Genomic DNA, 10,553 nt, shown 5'->3' on the forward strand with positions numbered 1-10,553 from the left:
ATAAACAATGATAATAAAAACTAAACCTGACCACAGGAAAGTCGTGTGTCAGACACCATACAGGAGTTGGGTATATGGAGCATTTGTATGCTGTAAGGGTGTAGTTACCACACAGATGATAGCGGTATTACTGTAATTTATATGCTTTTTAGAGTAATTTAAAACCGATCTGAAGTGGCATTACATTTGACTGCCTAAGAAACCGACAAGAAATCTTATTTAAGAAAAATATATTTACTAATTTAAAGCAGCAGAACATGTGGTTTGTTTTTAATAGTTGGGAAGCAGAGGGTCTCAGAAGTTGAACCGCATTAATTTCAGATCGGGAGCCCCATGCTCCCCGAGATACTTGAAGATAGTAGGTGTAGATAGAGCACAGCCGAGGACATCCTGCTTCCGGTATCCAGAGAAGGGAAAAAAGGCCAGGCCACTCCAAAACTAACAAAAGGGGTAATTTATTGCAAGCTAGACATATGTGCTCTATCTACACCTACTGTCTTCTTGAACCTACAACGGATGGATTGCACGCCAATGATGACGAGAGTGCCCCTTGGGAAACACAGGTAAAGAGCCGCAGTGCCTTATTATTTCCTGTTTACCACGGACATTGTCCTTTATACATATTATAGCTGGTTGGGTGCTCATCATAGTGCACATAGTTGTGGATGTCAGGCCGACTCCACTAGTCACTAATCCCTTCCAGTTCTATTCTACTATATTGGGGGCACTCCATCGTTACTTGGACTATCCATTATGGAATTATGATGTTCTTATCTACTGCATATGGAATCGGTTACAATTGTTGAGCACCACATTTACCACGTTTTTGTCCCCAAGATACTTACCTCCCTGGGGTGCTGGTAGCAGGTCCACAGGTTTCAAGGTCCTGGTCATGTGGGCCAATAGGAAGCCACAAAGGATGATGTGACGGCTTCCTGTTGGTCTGAGTGACACGGGACATTTAAGTGGCCACTATGTTAGCCACACACAGCCCAGCCAGAGCTGTTACAGGCACGCCCTACGGAGGTAAATATTTTGTGAAGTAGGGGGTCCCAGGAGCTGAAATGAACGCAGTTAAGCTCCAGAGACCCTCTGCTTAAAACCTTATTATTATTTTTTTTAAAGCAGGACTGCTGTTTAAAAGTTTGAATTCAGCCACTGCCGGGATATGTGAGATTAATGATATTTGAAAACTTGAATCAGTTCTTTCTATTTGGTTATGAAAATATAAATGACAAAGTCCTGTATGTTAAGGAACATGCATTTCGACAAGGTCCTGTAGGACTTACCATCACTAAAGGGGTTTCCTCTATTCCAGATGGATCAGCTCGCTTGCCTAAGAATAATAGCAGTTTTATGTTCATGCCCACATTATTGTTGCGAATGTCACAGTGGTTTTGTACTGTGGACACCTATATATTGGCTAAGGGATTGAGACCATTAAATTATTTCACAGAGGTCTCAGAACAGCTTTCAGATGGGGAACCTTCTCCCATGCCTTGAAGAGGAAGGATTGGATTTTCTGTTTAAAGGGGAGACGCATGGGTGTATTTATCAATGCAAAACAGGTGCAATAGACATGATGTACAGTACTTAAGATAACCAAAGTGTCACAATCTTTGTGCTCAAATGTAACTTTTGATCAGGGGGTCATATGACCTTCACCGGGTCATTATACCAGTGTCTTGTGAATCCACAAGTTAGTTTGTAAGATCTTTGAAGAATAGTTTATTGTCCCCATATTACTCTACGTTCTTCTAAAAATTGCACAACGTGTACACGTGAAGGAATTAATGTAAAACAAATAAATAAACGAGTCTACCAGTATTTGTATACAATGCTAGAATTGGGTTTTCATCAAAGCACTAGTCTAAATAAAAAAAATGGCCCCAGGGTGTGTTTTAACAATCAATTCTTTAAAAGACACCTTATCTGTTTCTTTTTCCTGGGAAAAAGTATAGGATTTTTGTTGTCGTAAATAATGAAGTAAAAGGAGAAATAATATACTGGAAAAATTGTGTTGCTGAGTTTCAAATCCAATGTAAATTGCAGAGCGCTGACAAGTGAAGGGACTTTAATTAGACAGTTTAATCCTCTAATTTCCTGCCTTCTAATCAGACCCTGGCTCTGATGCCCTTAAATCAGAAACATTCCAAACCCTATTCCGGACAGGTGAAGGGAAATATGGCCTAAAAAAAATGAAAAGGAAAATATATGCTTTATTTTCCGAATAAATGTATGCATTGCAAAATAGATGTTCTGACTCCAGTCCTCAAAAGCTACCAACAGGTCAGGTTTTCCAGACATCCCTGCTTCAGCAGAGGTGGCTCAATTAGTCACTGCTTCAACACAGGTGGCTCAATCAGTGGCTCAGTCAGAGACTGAGCCACTGATTGAGCCACCTGTGCTGAAGCAGGGATGTCTGGAAAACCTGACCTGTTGGTAGCTCTTGAGGACTAGAGTTAGTTACCCCTGATCTATCGTATAGGGAAAACAATATGGAGGAAAATAAATATATGACATTGCAGCGAGACCAGCAGAAGAGGTGGTATGCGCTAGAGCTGCGGAAACCTGCTGAGATTCGCTTTGCCGCCGTTTCGAAGAAGCCCGAGTTAATGAAACACGCATTGCCCAGTGACTTTCTAGCGTTCAAAGGATTCGTTTGCGAACTTCTGAATCGAGGCAAACTTTTCGGCCAAATTAAAAAGGGTGAAATTCGCAACGTTCGCTCACATGGGCTACAAGTTCGCTCACCTCTGGTGTTTATTTAGTGCAGAAGGAAACTATTCCGATAAATCTGGTCATTTTTGACATTAGTATCATACCAGGTTAGCAGTGAGTGTCTTTCATCAATGACCTTATTTGGCAAGGAGTCTTCAAGCTTAACTGTGCGCTCACAGAAATGTGAATGCTCTCTGTAGCCAGCACTTGTAAAGGGACTGTCAGTAACTTTTAACAAGTCTGCATCCACACCTGCAGTCAGGTGCAGTACAACTTTCTGGTTATAACTGCGACATTGCGCCGCAGGATAATTGGCAGTGCAAGAGAAGGAAAAGTGACGCTGTTAGGCGTCTACAGCAATGGTCAAATCTGCTCAGTAATTGATCTGTTAAAGAGAAGAGGTTACAGCAATATCCATATGGTTTTCAATGAGCATTTCCCATTGCTTCTTGTTTTTTTTTAACCCCTTCGATTCACAAGGGGGTCCGTCTGCAAGACATTGTGTTGTACAGTACTCACTTCTGGCAGTGACGGGGTTTATCGGAATGCTGGGGTATCGTTAGGCGGTTTACGTTCACCAGAGCATTCTCAGTGACACCCCTGTTCTGCGTATGGTATTTTATTCTTAACATTTACCCCCCAAAAAGTGCAGCCATAACTTCCTTGCCAGCCAGCGATATTAACAGTGATGCTATTGTAGTGCTGGGAACACAGTGCTACTTTTGAGTAACATCTTAATAGTTTAATTACTATATGTGACCATTTCTACCTATGCTACACATGACATGCTACTTACACACAGTTCCTGTCATTTAAAAGTATTCTACATGCTTCTTTGAAATATATCGTTTTGAGAAAGGGGATGTATCTGTTTTCCATGTATACTTCTTTATCACTTCAAATATTTCTAAATGTGTGATTAAAATGTATTACATTATTTGTGAATTTATTATTGGAAGCTATTTTTCTTCTTTTGTGTCCAAATTGCCAATAATCGTTATCTGACCATGTATATCCATGTAAAAAAAATAAAAATCTGTTTCTATGTTGTTTTAGTGAGCTGTGATTTGGACGGATTTTATCTCACGTTCTACATCAAACAGATTCTCAGAAGGAAACAAAAATATACATTTTCCTTTAATTGGTTAATTCGCGCAAATAAATATGGGGGACTACCAAAGTCTTACTATATGGATTCACGTCATTGGTCTTCACTGGGTTTCAGTGGAAAAAAATAAATATTTTAATATGAACCAGATTAAAAAAAAAATGTTTAAAAAAATAACACAGCTGCACTTATCTTGGTTTTTAATAGAAGGCCGGAGACCAGCAAGCCTGTGACTGGATTTAGATTACTTTGCCTCTGGGAAGGTATTTGATTTCACAAAAAAGTTCCACTGATAAAAATACATTGGAGAAGATGTTTATAGGATGTTTCAGCACTCATGTTATTTTACATAATGCTTCCAGTGGAAGGAAATACAATGCACATTTGCAGCCCTCTTGCCGGAAGGTTTCACTAGAAGTTGTCACAATATAGTTAGTCTGAAGCGATATGCAATATGTATTTTTTTAATTGCATGATTAAAACATTGTACAGGAGGATGGGGTTACAAAAGATTGTCCGTATTTATCAATTGCAAGTGTCACAAAAGGCAAAATGAGCACTCTAAGTATGCCAACCAAAATGCATGGGGTGAAAAATTATATATATATATATATATATATATATATATATATATATATATATATAAAATATATTTAATATAGAAGACAAATGGGTACATTGCATTTATTATAGTTATTGTACAATTACAAAAAGTCAGTATTAATAGCCCGATATCTTAGGCTCCTATTCTCCTATTCATTATTATTCAGAGAATTCATGTTTATTGCAGTCATTGCATGACTTTTAGAGCAACTCTTTAATGTATCTTATCATTTGAATCAGACACACAGATTGAGGCTTTGGTGGAGTCACTGGAAGAAGGTAGCACGGGAAAAGAAAAGATAGAATAAAATACAGTAGCTGGAAGAGACCATAAGAGGCCGAAGCACTTTCTTTTACTGACAGTATTCGAACTATTTTGTAAAATAAAAAAATCATAATTAGAACGGAACTACTTTGTAACATTTAACTGTGCTCTCTAACCACTTATAGGTTTGTCAATGATCATAGCACACGCAACGTGCTAACACTAGGACATTCACTTGCCACACACACTGCTTTTATCCATTAACCCCTACAATGCTGAAGGGCCCTCCCTGGAATCCAACGCAGGACTTTCTAGCACTTCATGAATCACAGTTATATTTATACTTTATATCCAGGGTGGGCAACTCCAGTCCTCAAGGGCCACCAACAGGTCAGGTTCTCAGGATATATCCCTGCTTCAGCACAGGTGGAGCAATCAGTGGCTCAGTCGAAGAACTGCACCACCCGTGCTGAAGCAGGGATAGCCGGAAAACCTGACCTGTTGGTGGCCCTTAAGGACTGGAGTTGCCCCCCCCCCCTCACCCCCTGCCTCACATTCTAATAATGCCGTTTTATTCACATAATGTTTACAAGTGCAATCCCTGATAGTCTCTTTTGGAAAACACATGTCATCGTTCAGTAAATGTTTATATTCAACACTCAGTGAATCTTACCTTTATTTTTGACTCCAGAGGTGTCTGTATATATTTTTTAGATTTTTGAGGATAGAAAATATTGCTTCAATTTCCACCACAGAAAAGAATGATTTTGCTGTCTTATAGGTCAAACGGATACACTAAGTAATATATACGTTTGAAAGACAATTGTAAAGCAATCTTCTGCACATCTACCACTGCCAAGTACAATTGGAAAATCACTCAAAAATCCTTTCTAAAATATAATGTGGTCCACATAAAAATATATGTTTTGTCACAAAATCACACTCACTGATTACAAAAAACTGTGCTTTAATAAAAGACATTTTAAATTAAAAAAGCATTTGATGTTTTCTAGTTTATGTGCAGCCAGCCTGTCACAAAACTCATCTATTGTGCCATATAATATATATATATATATATATATATATATATATATATATATAAATATAAATATATATATATATATATATATATATATATATATATATATTTCCCACTGCAAATATGAATGTAATTCAACTGAAACGACTTCAGAAACATTTACAAAAAATAATCTGTTTACTTGCCTTTGGAAAACTGTATGATGTGAAAGTTTATAAAGAACTTTCTGAAATGTTCAATGTAAACAACAGCATGTGTGGTTAAACAGTGTTTATTTTCAGTCAAGTGCATTACCAAAGATTTCCATCATTTTCACATTTATATTTATGGCAGTTAAACATCTGTAAAATAATTTCGATGTGAAATAACATGCCAGCCCATTTGACAAGGGAAAAGGGATATTATAGTGATATTCTGGGGGAAGGTTGACTGTTTGATATTACACAGGGTTCTTCCCCACAGACAAAAACTGGGACAGTTATCTAGTTGTTATACTTGAAAGTCCCATATAACATTACATAAGCGATGCAGGTTACAAGTATGCATAGGTCGCCAATTTATCTTGTAAAACATGCATGGGATACAGCAACGTCAGAGGAATGTACAGGAAACATGCAATAAACAGAGGTTTCTCTGGCTGAAACTGTCATTGGAAAATAAGTAGAACCAAGACAATTTCAGTAGGTGAGTGGTTACCCTACTACCACAATGGCAGAAAATAGCAAGTACCTTGTAAAAGCCACAAAAAGACAAACCTTCAATAGCTATGCATAGCAAACTGAACAATGAAACAACAAACCATCCAACAGTAGGCTTTCCAGGAAGCTGTTGGCACTGGATGAACACAAAAGACAGCAAGTTGCTTTAGAATAATAATAAAAAAAAGAAGCAGTTCATCCTCAGAAGTCCAAGAGACTGGAAACGACAGCGAAAATGGTGCGGAAGAGAAAAACAAACAGTTCCAGTGTATCATACAATGAAACTGATCATGCCTTGTTTTGTGATTCCCCTCACCAGTCCTATTTTAACTGATATCTATGTAAAATGAGCTGAAGTTCACGGTCCAGTTAGGAATGAATAATACGCTCATTGTCCTGGCTGCAAACTTTTTCTCTCCCTGGAAGGGTTCACGCTTTGCCACAAGAATAATAATTATGGCAAACTCGAAATGCACTGCTAACGAACTAATCCCTAACGGACAACAACCTAACGACTAACGAGGGCAGTAATGATTGGAACACTCTCTTCCTCACAACAAGACTTGTATCTTCTGCTACAATGGGCTATTGTGTGTCCTCCTTACTCCTTATAGATTCAAGATGTCAAAGGTTGCCTGGCCCGACTGCCCACAACATGTGAGTTAACTCATCATAAGGAGTGTGGGGCTTTAGTTAAACTTTAATTGAACCAAACACTGCGGAGAGCCAGATTATGAGAAATCTTTTTAACACATGGATCCGGCATATAATAGCACAGTAACCTGCTCTAATGTAAACAAACTGGAGAAAAGTTGTAGAGAACTCATTAAACGCAACAACTCCAGAGACGTAATTACCTACAAAGAGAAGATTTTCTAACGAACCAGCGTTTTACCGTTATCAGTTTCTTTGGTGAGAAAAAAAAAAAGTTAACTTTTTTTTCCTCAAAACGTTATCTACCTATTTTTTTTTAATTTTATTTGTTATTTCAGTAAACTGGCTAATGCGCAGTCACCGCACGAAAGGCCAACGAAGAAATGTGCAATTTATACGCAATAAAATAAATGATTATTATTTTTTTCTTCTGCATCGTTTTTAAACTCTGTCAAAAGAAACTGCAAGGCAGGACATCAACTGCAAGGCATCAATGGTCCCTTGTTACTGAGTGGCACAGAGGAAATCAAGTGGGGCAAGTGTGAGGCGGGATTCACTGAAGAGTGAGAAAAAAAAAATCAAATGTTAATTTGATAAATGTGAGGTCTGGAACATTTTGTCAGAGGGAGGGAAAGTAGAAAAAAAAAAAAAAAAAAAAGCAGCTCGCTGCCAACTCACCATCCACCAAGTTCTGGCCGAGATGTCGTAGCAGAGCTGCCATTTGATGGAGCCGTCAGAGTTTTTTCCTGCCATTACGCTGTCAGCAAGCTTCATCTGATGCTAACTCACGGGAGATAAGACACCTAATTGAGGAAACATTTGCACTGGCATGTCGGGCAACATGTAGCCCGGTCCATACCATATGGAATCATGGGTAAAAAAAAAAAAAAAAAAAAAAAAAAATCTCCTTGACAATGAACCAATCTCTTAGAGACCCAGTGGCAAGGTGAAGTGGAGATGAAAAGTCATCTGCTTACAGCTATGTCTTCTGCTCTCGCTCTCTCTCTCTCCCCCCTCTTTTTTTTTTTTTTTTTTAAATAAGAGCCCACTGCTCAGCATCAAAGTGAGGCGGGTAAAATTAGGACTTCATCACTCAGATGATTTTAGTCTGCAAGGTTTTTTTTTGCTTTCCTTTCCTGCTTTTTTTTTTTTTTTTTTTTTTTAGGAGAACGGGGAGATTTAATAGGACAAAGAGGCAGGTAGTGGACGGCGGAGAGAGATCGCCACAGGCTATTAGCCTAAAATTTCTGCTAGACAGATGGAACTGCTTAGAGATGATCATGCAATGTTTAGGCTTCCCCCCCCCTATCCGACTTGTAGTCAGATGCAGTATCTGGTTTTTTTTTGCAGCCACTTTTCAGGCATGTAATTAAAAAGAAAAATTGGTGCCATATAAGTTATTTAATTTTTAATCAGAAATACAATTCTTTAAGATAAAGAGTATTTTCCCTTAAAAATGTCAATTTTTACTTTTGTCTTATTCTTTCTGGAATTTGCACAATATTTGTTCAAAAATAGCTTATTTTTTTAAACCAAATATAGTTACATTCTAGAGGTTGAAAAAAGACATATGTCCATCAAGTTCAACGGTAGTGCACATTTTTCGGTAAATATTACAGTTGAATTGATTCATGTTTTAGTTTCCCGTTACTTTTTCAGTATGCTTTTGAAGTTGGGGTTTATTCTGAGCTTTACATGAAGTTTCTGTTATTTATCGTTTTATACCATCATTTTATTAAGACAAAATATTTACCTTCGTCACCAAATTAATGATTGAATTTAAATTAGGTAAAAAGTTTGCAAATATCTTTTTTGCTAATAAAAATCTAAAGGTCCATTGAAGCTTTGCAGCTGCAAACTGGGTCCGACACAGGATATGATGCGCCCTTCTTCAGTTTGGGATCACTGTGCATTGCTGTTTTGTAATGTCACTGTTTAGCAAATCTTTGTATCAGACATTAAAGTTATCATTTATTTATACAATATTATTATTATTATTATTAACCGCAATTCAAGCAAGTTTTTTTTTAATTTACAAATATATATCAGACTGACAAACTCTGCAATATTGATTTCAAGTCTACAGGCATAATCAGAAATATACATTTTTCCAAAAGCAAAGTAGATCAACCGCGTTCATTTTATGCATTTTGTCCCAAACACTTGTGTGTATGTCCAAATGTTTAACTCTTTCATTTCATTTCATATATGAATGCGCCCCTGATTATGGTGATAAACGCCATTGTATAGAGTATAAAAAAAGAAAACATTTTCCAATGCAAACTTACTTGCCAGTTTTAAATATAATTTCTAATTATTACAAGGGCAAAAATACCTTTTTTGAGAAACCATGCTTCCCAACATGTACTTTTTATGTAGGCAGTGTTAGCAGAGCAGCTATTAAACGCTCTGGCTTTCTCTGTCAGCCTTAGGTATCCATTCCGCCTACAAGGAGAACTAAGGCTGGCGAGGGAAGTGTTAAATTTTAGCAAGAGTCCAGGAAAGGAAACAGACCCTGTGCCAGGAACAGCCCCGTGATGGTCAGCGCAAACATTAATCGTCTTACATTACTTATGCTTCGTTAACAAATCAGCCCCCCCCCCTAGTAAAATGAAACTGAAAAATGAAAAAAGGCAAAACAAGATAAATGTGAAAAAAAGTCATATTTTCTGGCATTTTATTCTCTGTGTCTGTCAGATTTGACATTGCGTTCAGCACCTCTCCGATTTCCTCTCTACGCATCCACTGCTGTAGTTTCAGCCCATGTATCTCCTGTTAACATGTAATTCAGAGCAACACAAATAACAGGAGACTTTTAGGAATATGTAGATGAGTGGTTTAGCCGTTGTGGATTTTGGCAGTTGGCATTTTATTTTCTTATCCCGTTGATTTCTCTTTGATTAATGAAGAATTATAGTATCAATGTGGACAAGATATATCTAGGATTTGTAATCAGCTGATCCTTTTTAAGCATGCTACCCTGATATTACAAAGCTAACATATATTATATTTAATGTATATTAGTAATTATTATTTTATGTGTACATTGTTTTATAATACAAACACTTCCGATACAATCTTGCTGTGAATATTATGTCATAGAACCAGATACACATTACAATTAGCATTGTTAGAAATCATTGACATTATTCATACAGTGAATTAGAACATGTAGAAAAGGCATGACTATGGTGTGTGTCTTTATGCCCTAGATAAATAACTAAAGAATATATATATTTTTTATTTACTACATGATATTGCAAATATGTCGTTTTGATTGTAACACCTCTAATTTGGGTGCACTGCTTTGTTCTATAACATCAATGCAGTTGGACACAGTGTGATGAAACCAGGTCACAAAGTGTTAATAGTGTGTACCTTTCTCCCATGAGAAATTGCTAAAATAATCTGATCCAATGTTTGTTGAAATGATAGAAATAAGTCAGGTGCGAATTATTGCAGTTT

At 37.2% G+C, this 10,553-nt stretch overlaps 1 protein-coding gene across 9 annotated transcripts in view; it reads right to left on the bottom strand.

The window, feature by feature from the left end:
* The window catches only part of NFIA (nuclear factor I A), a 426,576-nt gene extending 418,597 nt beyond the window's left edge, over nucleotides 1-7,979 (bottom strand). For 4 of the 9 annotated variants that reach the window (XM_075615990.1, XM_075615989.1, XM_075615983.1 and 1 more), the window contains exon 1: nucleotides 7,767-7,976. In XM_075615990.1, coding sequence (XP_075472105.1) covers nucleotides 7,767-7,862 — 96 coding nt within the window. In that variant the 5' untranslated portion in view covers nucleotides 7,863-7,976. Of the gene's footprint in view, nucleotides 1-7,766 lie in introns of all 9 variants that reach the window. The other 5 variants (XM_075615991.1, XM_075615979.1, XM_075615980.1 and 2 more) reach the window with 3 other exon arrangements.
* Nucleotides 7,980-10,553: the final 2,574 nt, after the last annotated feature.

The sequence above is a fragment of the Ascaphus truei genome, chromosome 10 (genome assembly GCF_040206685.1).
Source record: "Ascaphus truei isolate aAscTru1 chromosome 10, aAscTru1.hap1, whole genome shotgun sequence".
Classification (NCBI taxonomy): Eukaryota; Metazoa; Chordata; class Amphibia; order Anura; family Ascaphidae; genus Ascaphus; species Ascaphus truei.